The sequence below is a fragment of the Armigeres subalbatus genome, chromosome 1, assembly GCF_024139115.2.
Source record: "Armigeres subalbatus isolate Guangzhou_Male chromosome 1, GZ_Asu_2, whole genome shotgun sequence".
In the NCBI taxonomy this organism is placed as follows: Eukaryota; Metazoa; Arthropoda; class Insecta; order Diptera; family Culicidae; genus Armigeres; species Armigeres subalbatus.
The window spans coordinates 2944144-2969318 of record NC_085139.1 but is presented as its reverse complement, the minus strand read 5'-3'; the positions used below and the strand labels follow the sequence as shown (position 1 = coordinate 2969318).

The 25175-nt window shown below is 39.8% G+C and overlaps 1 protein-coding gene across 1 annotated transcript in view; it reads right to left on the bottom strand.

Annotated features, from left to right (window-relative positions):
* Window positions 1–28: 28 nt before the first annotated feature.
* LOC134219701 (fatty-acid amide hydrolase 2-B-like) overlaps window positions 29–25175 on the bottom strand; it is a 46613-nt gene continuing 21466 nt past the window's right edge. Inside the window, exons 2-5 of the mRNA XM_062698540.1 lie at window positions 5648–5861; window positions 5206–5535; window positions 562–1130; window positions 29–492 (exon numbers count right to left, since the gene is read on the bottom strand). Coding sequence (XP_062554524.1) covers window positions 220–492; window positions 562–1130; window positions 5206–5535; window positions 5648–5861 — 1386 coding nt within the window. The 3' untranslated portion in view covers window positions 29–219. The remainder of the gene's footprint in view (window positions 493–561; window positions 1131–5205; window positions 5536–5647; window positions 5862–25175) is intronic.

The window sequence follows — 25175 nt, the reverse complement described above, 5'->3', positions numbered from 1 at the left end:
GACTTTATTTTCTTAAAAAAAGAAATCATTTTTTGTTCAAATTGCTAGAATCTTTTGCTTCCAAAAAAATTGAATGCTATTCACGTTATCACATAGTCTTACACTCTCACTTACACATCTTAGATGTTTTTCTCATGTGAATAAATATCAAAATCCACTTCCCATTTAATCGCTAAAAATGTTCAACAAATAACATTAAACCTCCACAAGATTGAAAGCTCATTTCGGCGCCTTCCATCCGCCGAAGGCAGCTTCCAATTCGCGCGCAATACAGAGACTTAGCCGGTCCTGATAGGGGGCAGCAACTACCTGTATACCAATAGGGAGGCCTTGCTTGTTGAATCCTAGTGGGACGTGCGTTCCAGGGAACCCGAGTGCATTGAACAACATCGTGTAGGTAACACCGGTAGTATGTCCGAACGATTCGTAATGCCGTACAGCGGGAGTCGGGTATGTCGGTAGAAACAGTACTCCATCTGTGCCCAAGGTGTCCTGAATCAAAGAAAATAAAATTAATCATAATACCTAACAAACATAATAGATGGCTGAAACAAAACTTACAATTATCTGTTTCCGGAGATCATCCTTCATGCGAAGGTATCTCTGTCGATCCTCTGGGCTGAACAGCTCCTTAGTATGGTACAGTATGTAGAACACGATTGCCGCCAACGTAAACTGCGACCGACCGATGAGCGACTTAACGAGCTCCATCAACAGACTGTGCTTCTCCTTGGGATTGTCCCGGCTGTCGAACATATTTGGTACGTCTTCAAGCGATTGCAGCGTGCACATTGCCATCTCCATACAGTTGTTCATGTTATCAAATTCGGCTCGTTCCGTCTGGAGACCGTGATCCTTGAAATATTGTACCGCTCTGTACATGGCGATTTTAATTTCTTCGTCCACCTGAACGAATGCCACGTTGAAGCCGAAATCTTCCATGTAGTTGATCTTGATGTCTTTGGTGTAGACCGTTTCGTCCAGGCGCAGTTTGTAAGCCTTCGAACCGGCCATGATGTGGACTAGAGTAGGAAGATCTTTGGAGTAGCGACACATTGGTCCCACCGTTAGGAAGTTGCGAAACTTATCGTCGGACGATGATGGGAAGTGACCGTCTATCGAAATGACATCTGGAAAGAGGATGTAATTGTGAATTTAGCAAATTTATAGTGATCCTAACTTAGCAATGTCATTGAAAAGTAGAGAAATATTGAATGTGAATTTAGGTTTTGATTAGGATGGGTTGATCGGAGAAGCTCCATTTGCAATTCGACTAATCGGTCTTCAATTGAGCATGAGCATGAGGACCGTGTATTTCGTAGTTGCTACTCCGTGATTGACTAGAACAATCGCAATTGCACAGGGAACCAATCCGTTCATCCGCATGGGATTTGCTCTTCAACCTCAATGTGCACAATCCGAGAGCTTTAGAAAGTTTAATGGTCAATAACGGCGCTGGCCACGTCCTCACGGTCTATCGGGGATGGGAAGGAATTGATGATGCAATCACTCGCCCACTGCAAGCCGAGAACACCTCTGCACTCGCCACGAGTTCATGTGGAATTTTATTGGAATTTTGGGGTTAGGTTCTATGGCACAGGTTCGTCTTGGTTAACGGGTTGTCAATGCGATAGTAATGAAAGGGTGGTGTATATTCTAATTGGATGCCGAAACGAACTTTTTCGTTCATTTCGAATTCGAACAAAGACGGTGAAATGATTGGAGTGTGCCCAATCCGGGGTGATTTTTATGAGTTGGATAATTACTGCCAAATCTGTGCAAAGCTGAAGAAAACATCTCTTTGTGGCATCGACGGTTAGGCCACATCGGAATGCAGAACCTTGCTAAATTATCGAAGATTGTAGACACTGTAGAGATTCATTCAACGGCACACGTGTGAGATCTTCAAGACCGCTTGATCGTGTGCATTCGGATGTATGTGGGCCGATTTTGCCAATGTCTTGGGACGGTGCAAGATATTTTGTGTCTTTCGTTGACGATTATACACACTTTGCTGTGATATTCACAACGAAGAGGAAGTCCGAAGTGTTCGATAAATTCAGAATTTGCAATGGTAACAGCTAAGTCAGGGAGCATAATTTCGAAGTCAACAACTATCTATAAGGTAGAGAATACTACTCCAAGGTGCAAGCTCAATTCTACTATATGATGCTGTTAGGATCAAAAATGGCTAGCCGTATGTGGAATGAAGCAGCCTTAGCAGGATTCTGTCTGATGAATCGTATTCCGATTAACGCTGTTCCTGAATGCAAACCCCGATAGAAATATGGAAGAAGGTGAAGGCGGATTCGTGACATGTGTCACGACGTGTGGATTCCGAGTCAACAGCGGAAGAAGCTTGACCCGAGGAGTCAACTAACGGTTATGGTTGGCTACGCTCCTAATGGATACAGTCTGTGGAACATGAAAATTCAACAATTGTTTGTATCGCGGGATGTCAAATTCGAAGAAAGCAATTTTCCGTTTATGGCCGAATCGAAGCCCGAAACATGAAGCCCCGTTTGTTTTGTCTTATTAGGATTTACTGGACAAAACGATTACTGCTGATAATTCGGTTCTTCGTAATACAGTAACACTTGAGCAAGCGGGGGAAAATCCACTTGAAAACATTCATTATCAAGATTGCTTTAATAACAGTCAGTTGAGTGAAGATATTGCTCAAGTTAATCCAGTCGCGTCCCTTTGCAACAAGATCTTGGTCAGAACCACGAGGCATAGCGAACGGGAGCCAACCTTTCGAGATTTTATCGCTGGAGGACTTTTCACTTACAAGTCCATCAGAATAACAACCAAAGGATGCGCGGATGTCCCACTAACTTCCGATGAGATTGCTGGTCGAGCTGATGAAGAAAGTTGGACAAAAGCAATCGAAGAAGGACTAAGGTCTTTACAATCGAATGGCGTGTGGCAGTTAGTGAAACGTCCAGATGGTATCAGACCGCTGCAATCAAAATGGGTATTTCGGATAAAAGAAGATGAGTATGGTATCGCAATCCGTCACAAAGCTCGTCTAGTAGTAAAAGGTTTTCAGCAAAAAGCTGGCGTCGACTATGGGGAAACATACGTTCCAGTGCAAAGCTGAGTACGATAAGGACAGTACTGACAGTAGCAGTTCAAAAGAAGCTCCATATCCACCAACTCGACGTCAAGACTGCTTTTCTGTATGGTGATTTGAAGGAAGAAGTGTATGAAGGACGTTGTATGCAAGCTGAAAAAGTCGTTTTATATGGATTAAAGCAAAGCCCAAGATGTTGGAAAGAAAAATTGAATGATTTACTGGTATAAATAACAAATTCGTCCGTTCCAAGCACGATTATTGTTTGTAACCTACGGAATAGGAAATTGTAATCTCGTGAAGATACCCATGGAAAAAGGCTTAGAAGTTAAAAATTAAACTCAGGGGCCCTACCGTGAACTGTTAGGCAGTATGGTGTACCTCATGCTATGCGGTAGGCCTGACATTTGTTATGCTATTGGACACATGGGTAGATATCAACAACATCCGTGTGACACTCACTGGCAAAATCTGTTGGTCGACATTTGGTTGAAAGGATTACTGGAAGGTTTAGTGCAAACGTGCAAAACATATATATGGTACCATTTTCTGCGAGACCACGTGTTAGCCGGAACATTCAACGTTGAACCTATTGGAACAAGAGAAAAGCTGGCTGACATATTTACCCTTACGAGACGAGCCAACCTTGGGCTGAAAGTCTCGGTAATAAAGACAAAAAAAATCTTTACTCGAGCAGCACAAGTTGGACAGAAATGGTTGCAGCAACTTCATTGTGACTAAATCTAGTCATATTTGAGTTGCAGTAGCCTATGTGGAACATGTGTGCTGCTAGGGAGATTTGTGATCGTGTTTGAAAGACCGCACATAGGAGTAAATGAAATAATTTCCTGGCCAAAAATATTGACTGCGATTACCATGTTATTTCCGATAATATGATGTTCAATTAAGGTTAAAAACTGATTTAGGTATTTTTTTTGCGATATCTGATTTTTACCTTCATTAGGGGTATAACGCGTATATCTGAAAGTGGCGAACTATCCAAAAACATTAATAATCATCTACATTTCAAAGTAATAATAGATAGATAATATATTTTAGCATAATATGTGCTTCATCCGTCATTATGTATAATAGATTTCACGGTGATCATCATGTAGTATAAGTGAATAACAATCACTAACTGAGCTTATCTTCAAACTAGTTTTCCGCCTGAGTTTGGACGAGTTTGGATGAGTTATTATCAGCAATAGAAGCGTGAAGAAAATATTTTTCACTTCGTTACAATTTTAATTTAATTTTATTTTACTCTCAACTAAAACTTAATTTTTATATTTTAAGAAAGATGGTTAGCATGCCAAAAAAGTGTGTGAAACATGCTAATAGTGCAAACAGTACTCATGAAAACTTCGATATTTATGCTTGATATGGTCACACATATGTATATCTTGAATATCGATGTTGGTAAATTTCTTCAAATTTATAGGTAGATTGATTGAGAACATTTTTATATATTTTTATTGGTCGTATTGAAATAGAGAAAAATATAATTTGAACTTTCTCTCATTCCCCCAATGGTTTTAAGTAATTGATCAACATGGAGGCGCATGGTATTTAAAAATGACTTAATGAAGGATGAATGTTGTATTAAAAACCTTTTTTAATCAAGTCAGTAGAGTAAATGAAAGGAGTGTTCTTGCATAAGAATTCTTCCGATGCTTCCCGGGAAGCAAATGCAATAAAAAAAATTGTCCCGCCTACGTTGCTGCCGGGTAAATGCCGCCGTAGATTTGGACAAAGGTGGACAAAGGTTTAGTAATCAGATTGACTTACCGAATCACCTATCCGTTAATTAAATTTGACAAAGGAATAAATTCGTTATTCAACAATTTAAAGACGTGCATTATTTAAATTACAACGCCGAAGGTATTTTTGGTACGATATGTTATCTCAATACCGATAACCCCGTCAGGGCATACCAAAAAGAATGCAAATTATAAATGCAAAATTGACCTTGAATTTCTCCTGAAACCTATTATCTACGAACTGATAATGCGAAATGTGTTTATTTCGAAGTGGAACTGAAAAACACTTAGCTTTTGCGTTAACACATTTTGAGCAGATTATTGCATGACTGGCATATAGATCATCACGATTCCAGTGGAACTCACCCGCCGTTGGTTTATGGCCGAAAATACCATTGAACAGCGCTGGCACCCGAATCGATCCGGCTACGTCACTTCCCACGCCAAACAGCGATGCACCGGTCGCAATCAGTGCACCTTCCCCGCCGGAAGAACCACCGGCCGTTCGTCGGTTGTCGTATGGGTTCAGCGTTCTACCGGTGATGTGGTTGTACGACTCCCAGCTGAGGCAATATTCCGGCGTGTTGGATACCAACAAGGGGATACATCCGGCTGCCCTCAGCAGTGCCACCGCTTCACCGTCGGAGGTCGCCTTGATTCCCGCGCGAGGCAGTGAGCCCCCGGTGAACAGGGCACCTACAATACAAGACAAACAAAAAGTGCACTTCTTCAAGGACAATAACGAGGAGAATGATCTATGTTAATTAAGCTGATAAGATATCAAGCGACAAAATAGAAGCTCCCTCACCTTTCAGCCCACAGCTTTCCTTCACCGTGAATGGTACCCCAAGCAGTGGATATGTTTTTATGAGCCAGATCGTTTGCATGTTTGCAATCATCTGGTCTGCCTTCTTGGCTTCTTCGATAGCCGCCGCAAAGCGTTCCTCGACGACGGCATTGATCAATGGGTTCACTTCCCGGATCCGGTCTATGTAAGCCCGTACCACGTCCTCCGAGCGGAGCTGCAGGGCAAGCAGAAAAAAAGCATTTATTAGTAAAAACATTAGACATGGCATACCGTTAGCTTCCCCGTAGTATGATGAGTAAGTAAACAATACCATAAGTGTTCATGTGCTAATAATTGAGTCTATATGAAGGTACTTGACGCGCGCACTGTTTTTTTTCTGGTTTCGTTAAATCAGGTACTGAGACCTATCATACCGCAATTCACATGTGAGCTACCAACCACCCGCCAGAGCCAAGCAAGCTGGTTAAGTTGATCATCGTTGGTTCAAGTTCATGGCCATCTTTGGCAGCCGACCAACAGCGTGAGCAACTCGCTACCGGTTTGTCCGACCACTCTATAACTGCAGCCATCGATCCAAGTAGGACCTGAATTGGAAGTCTCGTGAGGTGTTTGATTTATTCAGCTTTGTTTTGTGAGGGTGGTACTTGTCCGGGCGGTCAACCTGTCTGACACATCCTCCAGCAAGGAATGTTTACGATTTTTTGTCAATTAAAATGATTAGGTTGATATATTCTACTGCTCATGCAATTAAGATCTGTTAGTCGTTAGAAACCGGTTGACAAAAAAGCGCGTATGATGACAATCATGAACGTTGTAATGAATCTTAATGCTATCATCATGTTGATTGTGATTTTTGTGTGCAGGGGAAAGTGGGGTAAGATCGCCATATGGGGCAAGACAGCCAACGTTAAGTATGACTTAAGTGAGCATTATATTCACATTATTATTACGAGGGATGATTAACAATAATGTAAAAGGGCTATACAACAAAAAAACGCGCGTTGACAACCTCACTTGTTCTTGTAATATTGATTTGAAGATGGTTTAGTTGAAACTCGATTTTTCTTATAATTTTGTGGTTACATGCATTATTTAAGGATTGAATTACTGATTTTTTAGCACAAATTGACATTTACCAAGGCATTTATATAACTATAGCCTATCTACAATAATAATTTGAGGAGATTCACAGTCCTAATGATCGATAGGATATAAATCTTTGGATATATGTCGGCTTGGGGCGGTATTGCCAACTGTATTAGAAACAAGGTCATCTTCAGGATTAAGAGTCGCCTAACCCTTAAATGCATTTTAAAAATGATCAAAAGAGTTTCTGCCTGAATCAGAGATGATTTATAATAACGAATATAGTTTTAATCGTAAAAATCAGCTTTTGGCAAATTTTGATATTGTCGTAGAGCCAGTGGTCGACAAATCAACATGGAATTCGGCATTTTCAAGCGAAACATCATTTGTACATAATCCATAGAAGTGCAGGAAAAGAGTCCCCTGTTCTAAATAAATTTAGCAATCTCTTATATAATTTTTAGGCCTTGCTCGTCTTGCCCCGAGGGGGTGGTTATATCGCCGCATACACTCAGCGAACTGGACTATCGAAATTCATAACTGGCGCCTTATGAATCTTCGACTGATTACTCCACCAACAGTGCTTCTTATACGCAGTTACCTTCCCGAGTATTCAAGCGTCGATGGGCGTGTGGTCTACATACCGGCCTCTCGACCCCGACGTCCATGGTTCGAACCTAGTCTGCCGCACTTTGCTTTTTTTGAATGAAAATTATCATTCATAAGGCAACATATTGAAATTCATACCGATTCCTTGTGGCAAATTTTCATAAGGCGTTTGATTGAAAATCATACGTCCATTTTCCTCAGTGTATGGTAAATATATGCATCATAAACACACCTTTTTTAAAACCAATTTATAAGATACTGAAACGTCATTAAACAGTGTATATTAATAATTATGTCCAAAACCTGATTAATCCACCTACAGTGAGATTTTGACCCTTCCTTAGTTATAAGGCTATTTATTCCAGACTCCAGTATTTAAAACGAGATAAAACTACTCAGCTTCCCACGGCGATTTACCGTGAAAGTGACAAAATAATTGCCTACCCAAAGGCGGATGTCATGGGTTAAGTGACAACTTAACGAATGATAACGTACTGTACTTCATGCTGCCTATCTATAAGGCGCTCGTCGGATTGAATAACTATTGTGACATGGTTAGTAACTATCGTAACGCTGGTTGCATATATTGTACTCGTAATTTCCAGAGACCTCGATATTAATTAATCCAGAACTAACTAAATCAGTCATTGATCTGAGCGAAACTCAATAGCGTTTAATAATAACATATGTTTCGCCTTATTGATGCCTAATTTGGTAAAACTAAACTTGTTCAATACCTTAAAAATGAGCGAGATTTTTATGGCAGTAAATTTCAGAATTTGCACACATACGCACACATACATGCATACAAGTGATCTATTAGTGTCTCAAAACATGCTCACATTTGCTATCTAGCTTCCACTGAAGAAATTTTTGAAATCCCTTTCAATTTTTACGTTTTTGCTTTTCTGAGAAGATTTTTTTGTACATGCTTCTATATGTTCCTCAATTAAAATCATTTGTTTCTTTGAAACAAATCAGAAAAATAGGCATAATTCCATATCATATCATTTGTTATAATTATATTTTCAATATCAAAGTGAATTTGTTTCAAATACCATACATTTTATTTAATAATTCACGAGATTTCTTGATAGATTAATACGTAACACACCTGCGTAACGCATACAAAGTGAAATTATAGACACTTCCGAAGGAAGGGTCAAAAAGGTTCATCATGAAGGTGTTTCATGGACAAATCAGCAGATTTTGAAATAGTGTCACTATTTTACAAGGGTTACCGCTTAGGGTGGCCATCTTGCCCCACTTTCCCCTACCTACATTATTTTGTTTAAAGAACTTAGTTTAGAATAAACTATTGAACGATCAACTAACTTATTATAATGAACAGTAGTTTTTTTGTGTCGTCTATCGACACTACAGTGCTGGTTCACACTGGTTCACAATAGTGGCATAGAGTAACCGATTAATTTGGTGTTAATTATTAGTAAAATAATTTTTTTATGTTGTTGTTGACTACAGCAGTGAACATCCTAATGAACAACTGGTATATAAATTTTCGGATTGGAAGATGTCTCGACTTCCCTGGGCATAAAAGTATCTTCGTGTTTAGCCTCATGATATACGAATGCAAAAATGGTAACTTGGCTTAGAAACCTTGCAGTTAATAACTGTGGAAGTGCTTAATGAGCACTAAGGCAATGTCCCAGATGGGGATGTAATGCCAATAAGAAGAAGAATAAACATTAAAGAGTAAATTTTTCCTTATCCTTTTCCTAAATCATTAAAAACTTTGAAGAATTTTGAAAGTTGACAAACATTTATTTTTTCCCGGTCCATGTCCTGAATTCCCGGTTTTTCCCGCTTTTTTACCGGTGACATAACGACCCAGTTGGTCCTCCCTCAATCAGTGCGGTAATCATCCGTTATGCACCGGAGTGATTACCACTTGTCTACCGAGCCGGAGGTGACCCAAGGTTGGTTACAACCTCAGCTATGAGGCAGACCTTTTCATATCCCCTATTTCTGAGGTGCCGCAAAAGCATCCACCCCCCGACACTTCTGCCAGGCATAGCAAGACTTTCATGTCCCCTAATTCTGAGGTGTCGCAGAGGTATCTGCCCCCGACACTCCTTTTTTTTTTTTACAAGGGAGAATGCATTTACACACTAACCCAGTACACGTGCATTGTAGTTGCCAAACTACCACACGGAAGTATATTGGAGTGTCGGACTCGACCATACCGGTAATACCGACTAAACTCCCTTGGGCTCCACCATCGTTTCCCCCAGGAACTACCTCGCAGTACTACTTCTGGGGGGATGGCAGTACTAAGCGTACTCGCTCATTATCGCTCACACAGGCACTCGTCCCATGCGAGACTGACTTGGGTGCTCGCACACCATTCACTCCATTTGAGTCTTACTTGGATGCTCTCCCGGCGCTCCGCTGCCATGCCTCGAGGTGTCAATAGCGGTAACTGCCTGGGCCTACAGATATTACGCTACGACACTCCTGCCTCAGCACGAGTAGATCAATCACACCACTGCCGAAGTAGACCACACGCTACCCTGCCGAAGCAGGGACACTCCCCATGCACCACATGTGCACAACTGTAGGTGTGTGGGTACAACCCACTGCTACCCTGCCGCCGAAGCAGCTTCTCCAAAGACCATTCGCTCCATGTGACCCTTTTTCGGGTGCTCACTCTAACACTCCACTGCCATGCCTCGAGGTGTCGATAGGTCCCTCGACTCCTACCTCAGCATGTGCAGTCCATACTCAGACTTCTGCTGCGCTTCGAGGTGACAATAGCGGCGACACGCTATGATACTCCTGCCTCAGCACAACCAGATCACTCACTCCCTGCCGAAGCAGCTCACGCGCTACCCTACCGAAGTAGGGACACTCCCCAACTCACTCTAACACTCCACTGCCGTGCCTCGAGGTGTCGATAGCGGTATGTAGGGACAAATCAACGATACTACGCTACGACACTCCTACCTTAGCATGTGCAGTCCATACTCAGACTTCTGCTGCGCTTCGAGGTGACAAGAGCGGTGACGCGCTATGACACTCCTGCCTCAGCACAAACAGATCACTCACTCCCTGCCGAAGCAGCTCACGCGCTACCCTACCGAAGTAGGGACACTCCCCATGCCAATTGGCACTCCCTAGGCTTGTGCTTTTGAAGCGGCACACAGTCGCTTTGATAGAGTCTGATTACGGGCACTTGTGGTTTTTTGGGAGGGATTTTAGCAGAGCCCACTGCTAAATCCCACCACGCCCTAGGCAGTTCTCCCTGACTCGCAGACAGCTGGGGAGGGGTCGTCAAGCCCTTGGACATGGTCCATGCTGTCCCTGCTGTCCCTGCTGCCCCCCGACACTCCTGCCAGGCCTTACTTGTAATACATCTACCATTCGCTTGCACCACTTATGCACCACTCTCCTCACATCCAGTCTGTCACTCCGTGGGGGTATTACAACCCCTATCTCCTATTTCCCATTTCCACTTTGTTCACCCCTTATGCACCATTTTGGGCGTGGAACACCCGGCTCATCACTTGTTCCTCAACGCTCACCTTCCCGGACTTTCACATGCACCACGTATGGGTACCTTGCAGGAGATACCCCCTGTTGATAGTTCATTGCCCAGATAGTCGTCAATCAGTGTGGTGGTCGCACCGTCTTGTAACAGAGTGGAACCACTTACCTTACCTTACATGTCTCCAGTTTCCGAGGTGCCGCAGAAGCATCAACTCCCCGACAATCCAGCCAGGCATAGCAAAACTTTAGTGTCCCCTAATTCTGAGTTGCCGCAGAGGTATCTGCCCCCGACACTCCTGCCAGGCCTCATCAGACTTCGCTTATTCAATTACTAACGACGATGCATACCATGCGAGGCTCACTTGTGTGCTCACCCATACGTGTGATACCCCCAGCTGCCAATCGCTTGGACCACTTGTGCACCATCACCGCTGCTACCCACTTGCCGCCGAAGCAGCCCACGCTCTGTGGAACCTCCACAGGCTCCGTTAACTGCCTGGCTAATCTATGACGTTCATTGGTACTATACCACGGAGGCAACTTCAGAATCATTTTCAATTTTTTTTAATCCTCTGAAGTGCCTTCTTTCTGGTATAGTGATGAACTTTGTAATATCTTAAAAATCACTCTAATAAAGCTATATAAAAAAATTCTTTCTGGTATTGCAGCAACTAGTCTATATTGGAACAGCATACAACATGGCTGGTCTAAAAATTTGTTTGTAAATCAAAAGTTTGTTCTTAAGACAAAGTTTTGATTTTCTGTTTATAAGTGGATATAAACGCTTAATATATTTGTTACATTTTTGGCTTGAATGCCTTCAATGTGATTTTTAAAAGTTAATTTTTGATCTAGCACCTTTATACCAAACATAGCACCAAACCTTTATACCAAATACTGTCAAATGCTTTCTCTATATCAGGAGAAACAACTCCAGTCGAAAATCCTTCAGGTTTGTTGAGTCGAATTAAATTCGTAACTCTTAATAACTGATGAGTGGTTGAATGCCCATGGCGAAAAAAAAATTGCTCATCAGCAAAAATAGAATTGTCATTAATATAATCTTTTCAAACAGATTGCTTATTGAAGAAAACAAACTGATTGGGCGATAACAAGAAGCCTTAGCTGGATTTTTGTCTGGCTTCAAAATTGGAACAACTTTCGCGTTTTTCCATTGATCTGGGAAGTATGCCAATTGAAAACATTTGTTAAATAAATGAACCAAAAAGAATGAAGAGCTCTCAGGAAGTTTTTTGATAAGTATGTAGAAAATACCATCATCGCCCGGGGCTTTCATATTTTTTAATTTTCTAGTAATAAATCTAACTTTATCCAAATTAGTTCCTAACGAAGGATCAGAAACATTCTCTTGATTGAGAATGTCTTTGAGCCTCCGGGTGACCTGATCCTCAATAGGACTGTGAGACCTAGACTAAAATTATGGGAACTCTCAAACTGCTGAGTAAGTTTTGATCCTTTTCGCCATTTGTTAATAAAATTTTATTCCCCTCTTTAGGCGCTGGAAGAATTGGCCTTTGAGGTTTTTTTTTAAAAAGAATTTTCGTTAATTTCCAAAAGGGTTTGGAACTGGGATCAAACTTCGTGACATTATTCTCAAATTTGGTATTTCTCAGAATAGCGAAACGTTTTTGCCTTTCTCGTATACAAAGTATACGTAAAGGCTATAGGATCACTCCAAAACCAAACTTTTGATAGAAGGCTCGGAGACCCATAGTGTTATATACCAATCGACGCAGCTCGACGAATTGAGGTGATGTCTGTATGTGTGTGTATAAAAATGTGAGACACACTTTTTAGTACTTAGCATTATCCGATATGCTCGCAACAACGCGGATTGCGGTGTAGTTGTTTCTTATTTAAAACTAGCAGACCCGACAAACTTCGTTTCGCCTAAAATTGATGTATTCTCTGATTAGTTCTCGAGTTATTCAGAAATTTCTGTTTCATTTGTATGGGAGCCCCCCTTTCCCTAAGTGGGGAGGGGTCTCGAACCATCTTAAGAACCTTCCGCGGCCCCAAAAACCTCTGCATCCATTTTTTGCGCTCATTGGTTCAGTAGTTTCCGAGTCTATAAGGTTCAGACAGACAGAAATTAATTTTTATATAGATAAGTTCGATCGGCCATGGCATTCTAAAGTTATTCAAAAAACATAGTTTTTTTTGCCAAGGGTACTCCATCGGAATTTTTTTTTCAAAATTGAAAAAAAAATTCTACGGAAACCGCTGCAATGCACTCAAATGACCGCAAATAGACATAAATTGAGGGAAATATTAAAATCTATCCCCCTAAAGTGCAAATTTGACCTCTTTTAGATGTTTTGCTCATTTTTATAATGCGCGAGAAAGGCACCACCAACGCTAGGTGGATTGATTTGGTTTTTTAAATTTCATTTTGCATATCTCGCCAAATAACTTTCAACGCGGGATCGCGAGTTGAATGGCATTCGCCTCACATTTTTAGGACGGATCAGTAGCTGAAGATCGTCGTCAATAATAATGGAGTTGAATTGAATTTCACATTTAGGAATTGCAATTCCTTTGGCTCCGACAATTAAATTTGTCGGATACGAGAGCATTATCAAATCACTTTTGGTATCGAGAGGATTATCAACATCAAAATTCCTATCGATATACGTTTTATATAAATCCCAAAAGTAGAGCTGATTGGATTATTTTAATTTATCAATAATACTTAATTCTGTTATTGATACCATACTCTGTTATGAACTAGCCCTGCATAAGAGGTAAAATACCAAAGGGATAATACCAAAAACTAATATGCACAATACTTAAGCCATAACAAAAGTTATTAAATTGAATTTCAATACCAAATGCATAACGAATTATTATTTGTTTGGTATTGAAATAACTAAGCATGGTATGCCTCAAGTATTCTGCATATAGGTTTTTGGTATCATTTTGGTATCGATGAGTTTTGCTTTAGAATATGTCAACATCTGTGGACGGTTTTCACTGTGAGATGATTTAGGGGAGAACGGTCCAAAATGCACCCCTGGGGCGAAATGGCGTCACTCATAAAATCACTCATATAATCTGTTGTAGTACATTTATGAACGAATATTACCATTACAATTCATAATTGTTTATCCATCATTGAGCTCTATTGGGAAAAAAAGCAAAATCCCTTCATATTTATTCAAATTTAACGATTTGCTATTCTTCCACCACATCCGTAGAATTGTAGTTCAATTCATTAAGAAAAACAAACAACCATGCGTTCACCATCATTTTACATGCAATTGGTGCGGCAGCCGGCATCGCAGTCCACTGTCAAGTACAACAAGGTACATTGTATCTAGACCACGAACGTTCGTTTGCTTCGGCATCTGTGTTCTAAGCCACTTTTACTATAACTGCAGTGTGTTTCCATCTCTCAGTTAACGGTTCACTTTACATAGTAATATAGATGGCTGAAAAATAATGAATGAATGATAGAAAACAAAAGTGATGGATAATTAATTTACAAATTTTATGTGATTTGCTTAATTGTACTAAATTTATATAGAAACGGACTTCTATAAAAACAGAAACAGCAACCAAAAAAGCATCAGACTTGAAATAAGTTGAGAACATAACATTTTTTGTTTCTATCTTGAAGTTAATGAAAAAGTGAATGTATCAATGTCTTATGAAAAACATTGAGAACCGCTGATCATTGATGACATACATATGATACCAGTGGCCGCGGCTCCTTTCGGTTACCTCATTCTCAGATGAGTTTAGTGGATTATGCACTACCGTCATTTCTTGGCATCCATCAGCTAGAACTTGATTCGACATTTACTACCGAAGCATTGCAACTGTTCCACTCTCTAGCAGGATCGAGTTCTACTGTGACCTACCGCTTGTGGGTATCGGATTCTCGTTTAGTCATTCTAGAGGTGTAATAACGTCGACCGCCGTCGACGTCATATTCAAACACGCGGCACTTTTACGATTCTCTGACCTCCCTGGCCATGTTCGTGTCGAGCGTCATTGGCAGTGAACTTTTTACTCTGGAATCGTCGTCGGCGTTTCTTGGTAGCTTGAACAAGAGTGCTGATTAATTAGCACCTTACTAATGGACGCGTAGAATATTCTAATGACATATCCTAATGTAAATTTCTTATTTGGCTGTAATGTATTCTATTTAGTCTGCCAGTGTACATAGTTGCCAACTAGGAATTGGGCTCTTTAAGGTCGACTTGTCCCAAAATAAGATTATTGTCGAAGGAAATTGTCTCGACTTCCCTGGGCATAAAAGTATCATCGTGTTAGCCTCATGATATACGAATGCAAAAATAGTAACCTGACTTAGAAACCTCGCAGTTAATAACTGTGGAAGTGTTTAATGAACACTAAGCTGCGCGGCGGCTCTGTCCCAGTGTGGGGATGTAATGCCAATAAGAAGAAGAAGAAGATCTAGCGGATGACAGATTTTAAAATAGTTCTGCATTACAATTTGGCTAAACCTGAATACAATTTTGGCGTATGCAAATAATACACAAATAATACAATAATAATGTATATGTCAAGAATTTGCACGGAATTGTCTAAGGGGAAGACTCGGATACAGGGTGACACGTTTTTCGACGATGAATTTTGGTAAAAAATTTCACGGTTCAGAAAAATGTCTTCTAGTACAGGATACATCATGTTCAAATGTGACTAAGTTCCTGAGTAAAGACATCATTCAGAATAGTCATATTGTTCACGTGCTTTAAGCTCCCCCTCCTCCTCCTCGTGCTTTAAGCTGTAAATATTAAAAATTGTTAGTAGAGCTTATTTGACTCTTCAGCTAAACTTTTTACATCCTAATCCAAATTCCCACCATTTTCAATGTCCTTTTCAATTTTTGTTTCTGCTAATTTCTGTGGCTATCTCAGCAAGAAGAAACAATTGAATTGAAGTAAGTGTAACAAAACAGGTGTAAAGAATTGCTATAAAATCCGTGATGAACTTGTAAAATTTATAAAAAATCACGTTAACAAAGTAATTAAAGGAAAAATTGTGATAAAAAATCTCAATGTCCGTGAGGGACAACTATCGAATACATACAGATATTGAATTAGCACCACAATTACATGGCACATCTAACAAACCATGATCATTATTTAAAATATGGCTAATATGGACCATCTTTACATAATCAGAATGCATTAGATTTATTCTGATTATGTAAAGTGAAATAACGCAAAATATCACAATTTTAGGCATTTTTATTCAATTTCAGATTTCGTACAAAGTTTACCGTTAAAAGCCTAATTTCCTTTTATATTTACCTCTGCAAGTGTCGTTGTAAGAAGTGTCCGGCATTGGAAGGATATATCTAGACCAGCATTTAAAAAGGGCGTAACAGTCAAAATTTATTCCTTCTGATTCTTCGCCTACATTTACATATGGCAATATGTGTGGACGAAGAATCAGAAGGAATAAATTTTGGCTGTTACGTCCTTTTCAATTGTTGGTCTAGATATATACTCAGTAATATTACAACCAATTCAGTTGAAAATTTAGGAGGTTCATCAAAACAGCAAATGTTATCGTTATCGGAGCGAAAAATTCAAAATTTCAATCACTCTAAGCTCTAAGTAAATTAATTATCTTATGATCTGTTTTACGTAGTTTACGTCGGGTAGTCGTATCTTGTATATAACCACAGACAAACAGACATAACACATTGAACATTTACTCATCAAATTCATCGTCGTTCAAACACTGTTGATTTCAGTTAATTGGACGAATCGCGAACCAGATGGCGGTAGTGAGCAAATGTCAAACTCGAGCAAAAACGATACGCGCGCCACGAGTGATCGATGGGCCAATTAATGATTATTTGAATTGACCAATAAATCAGTGAACGATGGAAATTTGACGAGTGTTATGTCTGTTTGTCTGTGATATAACCTTTCTAATTTTGTGTGTACATTTTGAGTGATTAATATCATTACAATAAATTCAATTTAGTTATTCTTATTCGTCATCCAGATTTCATCTCAAAGATTGAGAAACATCCTTCGATTTTCACTGAAATTCAACGATTTGTGATTCTTTCAATACACCCGTGAGATGTTCGCTCATTCAAATAAGGTTCACAAACAACCATGCGCTCACCGTTTATTTCTCATGCAAATGTGCCATTTTGCTCTACCTCTACTAGTGCGTCGAAATTGATTAAAGAGGCGTTTTGGATCAACCTCCTTTACCAGCAAGTGCTTTTACTCTGGGAAAATAAATAGAAGCTTAACTTAATACGGAAAACTGAATTTACTCAGTGACTGAATAGTTTTGCCTGCCCGTTCTTTTTTCTATCACTGAAATTTTACCCATTACCAGTAAGACGGGTGGTAAACCCATTAACGCCTTTTTGATTGAAAACTAGAAGTAGGTAGTAGACCAGACTTCTAAATTACTGAGTAGATTTCCGTACATAAAACCGTAAACCAGGACTTGCAGAAAGTGCGATTTTGTGAATAAATGCGACGAAAACACAATAAACACACGGTAAACATAGAACTAAAGCCAACGGGAAAAGATGTTCCGCCATCGGGGGTGAAAATGGGTCTGAGGGGTGAGAATGGGTCATCGCTCTCACCGGCAACCTGGAGTCGTAGAGCAAAATCATTCAAAAAGGTCTCTTATATTTTAGTCTTCTTGCCTTCAGAAACATTCAATCCACTCTACAAGCATTCTAAGTAGTTGAAACAGGGACCTATTCTTACCCCCATTTGACCTATTGTCACCCTCGACGACGGTTCTACACTATTTACTTGGCAATGATTCGTGTTGAAGTCAAGACAAGAGACTTATTCAATTCACTTTAACCGTCTAACCTCTAGGTTAATTGTATCCCAACAGCCATTATTAGTTGGGGAGGTGGTGGTCAGGATACTAGTAAACTGTATTGTGCATTCTTTATTATACGTTTTGGTAGACATGTACTGTGTGTCGGGTCGTTCGCCGCCTATCCCTGTGTGAAGTTCGTGTTGTCCACCAGACGGGGTTAATTTATTTCGAGGTACTAGAACTATGGATGCATATAAAAGGTGCCAAACCGGCATGTGGTAAAATATTGATTTGTCCACGCAATGCTTCGCGCCCGTGGTAACTACCGCATTTACCCGGTGGAATTAATTATTTACTTAACAAGCACATCACACAAGCTAGGTTGGTTTGTTTAAAGGTAAAGGACTTAAGCTAATATACGTGTGTGTACGAAAATGTGAGACACATGTTTTGTACTTAGCATTATCCGATTTGCTCACAATATGTTGCATTGGACGCGGAACACGGCCTGATGTTCCGCAATTGAAAAATGGTCCGATCGGCCATAGCGTTCCAGATTTCTTCTTCTTTTCCTTAACCCTGCGGCCGACGGGGTACCCGTGTTCCTTTTTCAAATTCAAGTGGTGATATTTCAATTAATTTTTAAAGCTGAAAGCTGAAACTCGGTGACATCTAAGAACTCCATAAAATGTAGCATCTGTGAGAAAATCACGTTGATACAGTGAGGAGGGACGTGGGGAGGGACATCTGATTTTTTTTTACCACGTGGATGGCCGACAGGGTACCCGTGTTCCCATAAATTGATATTTTCATAACTTTAACAATTTAGACAACATAACTTTCATAACTTTAACAATTTTAACAACCGATTTAGATAATTTTGACAGTTTTGGAAACAGAAACTCATATACTTTTTGCCCATTGTCAAGGTTCACAGCTTTTGTCCATGGTTATACAAGAAATCTTTGAAGTAAGGCTTAAGAGTCTACACACGTAACCGAAGGACTATCAACCAGTTTCAAATATATTACATGCTCATTGCGCTTCTTAGAATAGTCGGTGTTCACAGTATATATTCTGGGTCTCCAAAAACCCCTGAAGTAAGGCCTAAGTCATCCAAGAAAACCGTGGAATAAGATCTTATGGTCTGCTAACGTAACCAAAGGTCTATCGTGTAAATTCAAAAACGGTACATGCTCTTTCTTTCACAGTATATGTTCCATGTCATGCTTTCACAGTATATGTTCCGGGTCATCCAATGACCTTTTCTTAAAACATGTTTGCATTCCAATTAGTTCTTGTTGCTGTTGTTGATTGCAGGTAGTCTACGAACTCCATACAGTCAAGGTCTTCGGATGAATCTCCGTAATGGAGGCAGTTAAGGAAGAATAAACAAGTTGCGTGACCCCTTCTTGGTATATGTTCGTATTCTAAATAGTTCTTGTTGTTGTCGTGGGCTCCAGGTAGTCTACGAACTCCATAGAGTCAAGGTCGGTGGATCAACCTCCGTAACGGATGCAGTTATTGAAGAACAACTGGGAGAGACGAAAGGTAGCGGTTTTCCTCCAATACCTGTTCCGAACTTAATCTATCACAAGTTGTGCATGATTATTATGATTTTCAGACATAGTAATTAATTTCCACTCCGGGTGGCTCAATACCCGGAACATAGGCAATTAACTTTGAATGTACTGAACTCGAAAGGCGATCTCTGGTCGGATTGGGATCTGACGACCAACTGGCACAATCTCACACAACCCTACTTCATCGAGCGCCGTTGGTGATGAAGCAAGTGTGTAGGAGCCAGATAATACTAAATACTCATCCTACTTGGTTGGCATTGTACAAAAACATATATGAGAGAGTTAGTTCTGAGAATGTATTGGTTTCATCAGTACCCGCTAAGCTGCGGAGGACGACGGAGGTCCTTCGTAGCTTAGTAGGGAAAACACCTGTCCAGCGTACTGGTTTCGTGGGATCAAACCCCACTGAAGTTCTGTAGATCAATCTCCGTAATGGAGGCAGTTCTCGAAGAATAATCAAGTTTTGTGACCCCATCTTGGTATATGTTTGTATTCCAAATAGTTCTTGTTGTTCTCTTGAGCTCCAGGAAGTCCATGAAATAGAGTCAAGGTCCATGGATCAACCTCCTTAATGGAGGCTGTTATTTGAAAATAAACAAGTTGTGAGACCTCTTCTTGGTATATGTTTGTATTTTAAGTAGTTATTTTAATTGTCGTGGGCTACGTAATGAAGGCAAGGCAAAATACGTGAATGGAATCTGTTTTTTTTGTCGAAGAGACTTACAAACTTATTAACAGGTACTCATAAATGATTCATAATAAGCTACAGGCAGTGAAAGTTATTTCATGAAAATCTTTATTGTTTGCGGCAAATTGGGTCGAAAACGTGATAAAATCGGGTTAGGCAAAATCAGAGGTAGACAAAATCTGGGAGTGTCAAAATCGGGTCAACCTCATCTGAGTGAATGTACGCATTCCTAGTACAGTAGCCGTTCGATAACTGCAAAATGTTTACGTTTCAGTTATCGAATGCCGTTCGATAACTGCAACGCACTCTAGACGTCAAACGGTTGTCAATCGACGTCAGATGCAATAAAAGTGCATCTAAATGTGCAGCGCAATGCAGCTGTCATTGAGTCTGACATCGGTTTGAAGTTTAGCGGTCCGATAACTGTTAAACTGTTTATTTATTTATTATCAGGCTAAGGCCGGAGTGGCCTGTGCTGCACATAAAAGTCTTCTCCATTCAGCTCGGTCCAAGGCTGCACTTCGCCAACCACGCAGTCTGCGGAGGGTCCGCAAATCGTCCTCCACCTGATCGATCCACCTTGCCCGCTGTGCACCTCGCCTTCTTGTTCCCGTCGGATCGTTGTCGATAACCTTTTTCACCGGATTACTGTCCGACATTCTGGCAACGTGCCCGGCTCACCGCAGTCTTCCGATTTTCGCGGTGTGAACGATGGATGATTCTCCCAACAGCTGATGCAACTCGTGGTTCATTCGCCTCCTCCACGTACCGTCCGCCATCTGCACCCCACCATAGATGGTACGCAGCACTTTCCTTTCAAAAACTCCCAGTGCGCGTTGGTCCTCCACGAGCATCGTCCAGGTCTCGTGTCCGTACCGGTCTTAAAAGCGTTTTGTAGATAGTCAGTTTGGTACGGCAACTGTAAAACTGTTGCAACTGTAAAACTGTTGCAACTATCGAATTGCAGTTAAAAAGCATTGCAGTTAAATGACTTGCAGTTATCGAACGTCTGCTGTAGTTTTTGTTTTTGCCATGGTACTAGGTAGTCTATGAACTCCATATAGGAATGATCTGCAGATCAACCCACGAACGGAAGGCTATTGGTATATGTTTGCATTTCAAGTAGTTCAAGTTGTTGTCATTAGCTCTAGGCAGTTATTGAAGAATAAACAAGATGTGAAACCTCATCTTGATATATCTGCATTCCAAGTAGTTATTGTTGTCTTGCTGTTGTTGGTTCCAGGTAGTATACAAACTTTATTCATATCACTAATACGAAGCTGTCTATTTTTTGGAAATGCAAAATGTGAATATGCCACTTTTGAAATAATCCGAAAGGTATCTGGTTACGTGTGAAGATCCTGAGGCCTATTCTAGCATTTTCTTGGAAGACCATAAACATATGCAATGGACGTATTCTATTCTATGTACCACAAAGGGCATGTACCACTTGTGAAACAAGCCAAAAGATCTCTGGGTACCCATGCAGATTTAAAGGGCTATTCCAGGGTTTTCTTGGATGACCATCAACCTATGCAATGGACGCAATCTATTCTATGTACCACAAAGGGCATGTAACACTTTTGAAAAAATCGTAAAGATCTCTGGTTACGCGTGTAGACCTGAAGGCCTTTTCCAGGGTTTTCTTGGATGACCATGAACATATGCAATGAAGGCGCCAGAGGACTATCCGAGAGATTTCTTCGATAGCGCAGAGCATATGTAGTGATCACATCACAGACCTTAAGGCATTACTCCAGAGATTTCTTGGATGACTCGGAACATATACTGTGAACGCATTCTATGCTAAGTACCACAAAGAGCATGTACCGTATTTGTATTTGCATAATAGGCCTTTGGTTACGCGAGTAGATCTTTTGGCTTTACTCCAGAGATTTCTCGGATGACTAAGACCTCATTTCAGGGATTTTTGCATTACCCGAAGCATATACTGTGAACACCTCCAATTCTAAGAAGCACAAAGAGCTTGTAGCATATTTGAAACTGGTTGAATAGCCTTTGTTTACGCGTGTAGACTCTTAAGCCTTACTTCATAACCATGGGCATAAGCTGTAAACCTTGACAATGGGCGAAAAGTATATGAGTTTCTATTTCCAAAACTGTCAAAATTATCCAAATCGGCTGAAAATTGTTAAAGTTATAAGAATATCAATTTATGAGAACACGGGTACCCTGTCGGCCATCCACGTGTGTTTTTTTTTGTTGGCCGCATAAGGGTTAAATGGCTCTACATTCCAACTCGAACTTGGCCTGCTTTTCTCCTTAGTATTCTATTAGCATTTCCTGAGTTATTAATTGTAAGCTTTCTTTCGTAAGGTTCTTCTCGGGGCCACCGTTCTATACAAAGGAAGATTGGGCGAGATGAATTTGTTCAAAGTACGACGCCTTAAATTTGCCGTCCGTACTCCGTAGCAGAATCACGAGCGTGCATCATAGGGAGGTACTACAAATATTTATTTGCATGGATGGCGTTACAATAATATCCGTACGTTGTCCAACGTCTACCTTGCGATCGTGTCTTGTACGGAATTACCAAATTGGTTCAAACGAAATACAGAAATCTTTGTTTTGTTCTGTTCAGATAAATTCTCTAAATAACGAATAGTTTTAGTATCATTTTGGTTTGAATACAAGTCAAAAGCGAATATCCAATTTTTAAATATCTATATTTTCATTATTTGCGAGCGTCTCCCTTAGGGGAAATGTTACACGGTTAAAAGACTATTATTCTTCCATTTACTTCCACTAATTAATTTTTATGTATCAAACAGATGCGCATTTCGTTTTCTACTTGAAAACTTCTTCAGTGTTTTATTATCGACATTTTCATGTATGTATCTTGTGTCAAGAACTGGAATATACGGCAAAGCAAGGGGATACTCCAAGCAATAGCAATGTCTTAAGAGTGTCATTTAACGAAAAGGTTGGGAACTGCTGGATCAGTTGATCAATATTGAATTTGTTTCTAATCCGTTGTGGTTTGTTATAACACAAATCGCATTAATAGGAGTTATACCAGAACCCGTGTGTGTTTTTTTAAACTATTCGAGCACGAGATATGTTTAACTGCTAAGTGGATTGATATGAATTTCAACAAATTGTTTGCTGTTCCTAAATGGAATGAAAAATAGTTCAAAAGGTGAATGGGGATATTCTACTGTTTCGTCGATTTAGAATACCTTTACACCGTTCTGAGCCATAGCACCTCAGTGTTGCTCAAATTTCATGCTGCCATCGATCATTAAAGTAGCCCATATAGGGCACCACCCTATGTAGTTCACACACCGCCAACGAGCACATTTACGACATTGTGGTACGCAATAGTAATTGAAATCTAATCACGATGCACGTTTCTTTATTGGCTTCTACTGCGGGGTTGACATCTCACGTACTCGTATAAACTAACTAACTACCGCCGCAAAAGGTAGGTATCTGCATGTTGACCGACTAATATTTCGTTTCCGTAAGTGGGTGGAATGCTCAAATCGTGGTTCTCGTTCCCATGGCGTGTCCATCTAATCACATTTGTATGATGAATTTTTGTAAGTATTCACTCATTAGTATGCATGGTGAACGGTGTCATTAATTATGAGTGGTTAATGTTTTGATGGGCCGCTTTGTGGCTTGCATCATAGAGTGAAATTGTATGGTAATTTGTTCAATTATTTGCAAATTATGCAATTTGTTTGTTAATCTTCAATCTAAGCCTTCCATATAATATGGGACATATCAATACTCAACAGCGCTTAGCGCAAACTGCATTAAGGCATTGCACTGCGCTGACATCGTTTTTCTTTAGTTTTAGCAGAGGTTTTCTGGAGCATTTTAGGTACAAATTTGACAAAACTTTCCGTAACCAACGTAGTAACCCAAGTAGCACAGGTTGTCACAATTGAATCACGGTGACTGATAAGTGACAAAATCATTTGTGAAATTTTCATAACTGTAACTAAATATGTAACAGTAGTGCAACCGAGAAAGCGCAAAAAATTGGGCCACTATGTAACAAACTATACTGCCACACATGAGGTTGCACTGTAATTCATCCGTAACATTTCCATGTTACAGTAACTAAAACATTTTGGTTTTGGATGCCACATTGTAACTATTTACTGACGTCTAATTGTCAACAATTTATTCATTACCATGAAACCTTGTTTTGTTTTGAAAATAAGATAAAACAAATCTGGTCACAATGTTACCGAAATGGAATGTCAGCTATCAGAAAGATGAAGTAACTACATGCACCTAAAATAACAAAGGGTGAATGGTTATATGCAAAATGTAATTTTTCATGTTTAATTAGCAGATATAAATGTGCGGAATGAGATTTACGGTGAAACCAATCATTTTAACTATGTAAAAACAACGCGCTCTTATTAAAATCAACTTTAAGGTTCTATTGTCTATAGATCATTGAATGTATTTTTGTTTTTCAAATAGATTTTAATTATAGCGAAGAAACAAATTTGTGTCTGATATTGTTTCTATGAGTCTTTATCTAAACGAATAAAATAGATTTATAGAAACAGCCTTTTATTTATTTATTGAATTATTCATTTACCAAAAAATATATATTATAGCCATGTTTTATCATGCGAGAAGATACACAGTCGTTTAAAAGATTCGAGTCGAGTCATGTACGAGACACTGAAGACGTTCTTACAGTTGAGGTCAAAATACGTATATGTAAAAGTAATACGAGGTGGTGGAACTAAATGGAATTGTATTAAACTCGTCTTATGACAGTGACAACATTCCACTAAAAAAGAGCTAAATAATTTTCTTTATAACTCTTATAATTGGTATATAAATTAGTATAATGATTCTGGCTTATAGGTAAAAGGTTGTAAATTCAATCGTATCTTGCTAATTTGTATTTCCATCTTTATTCTATTTGCGTTTTTCGTTTCATTAATCAATTCTACCGTTGTTCTTTTTAAACTTACGATTCCAGAACCTCTCATGACACTTATTATAAGCCGTAGATTTCTCTTCATCTATCTGAAGTTGGTGACCAAATGATTGGGTGTTTTGCAAGTGCCTTTTTAACTGACTTGTGATATTTCGTTCGTAGATATATCAATTCACAATATCAATTCACTCATACATTTGTTGTTGGGTGTCAGAAAAATTGATAGTCATGCATGAACTGCGTTGACAATAATTAGTTTGGTTGTCATATATGTACCTACTCTATTTAGTCAACGTTTCTGACCGCTCTGCT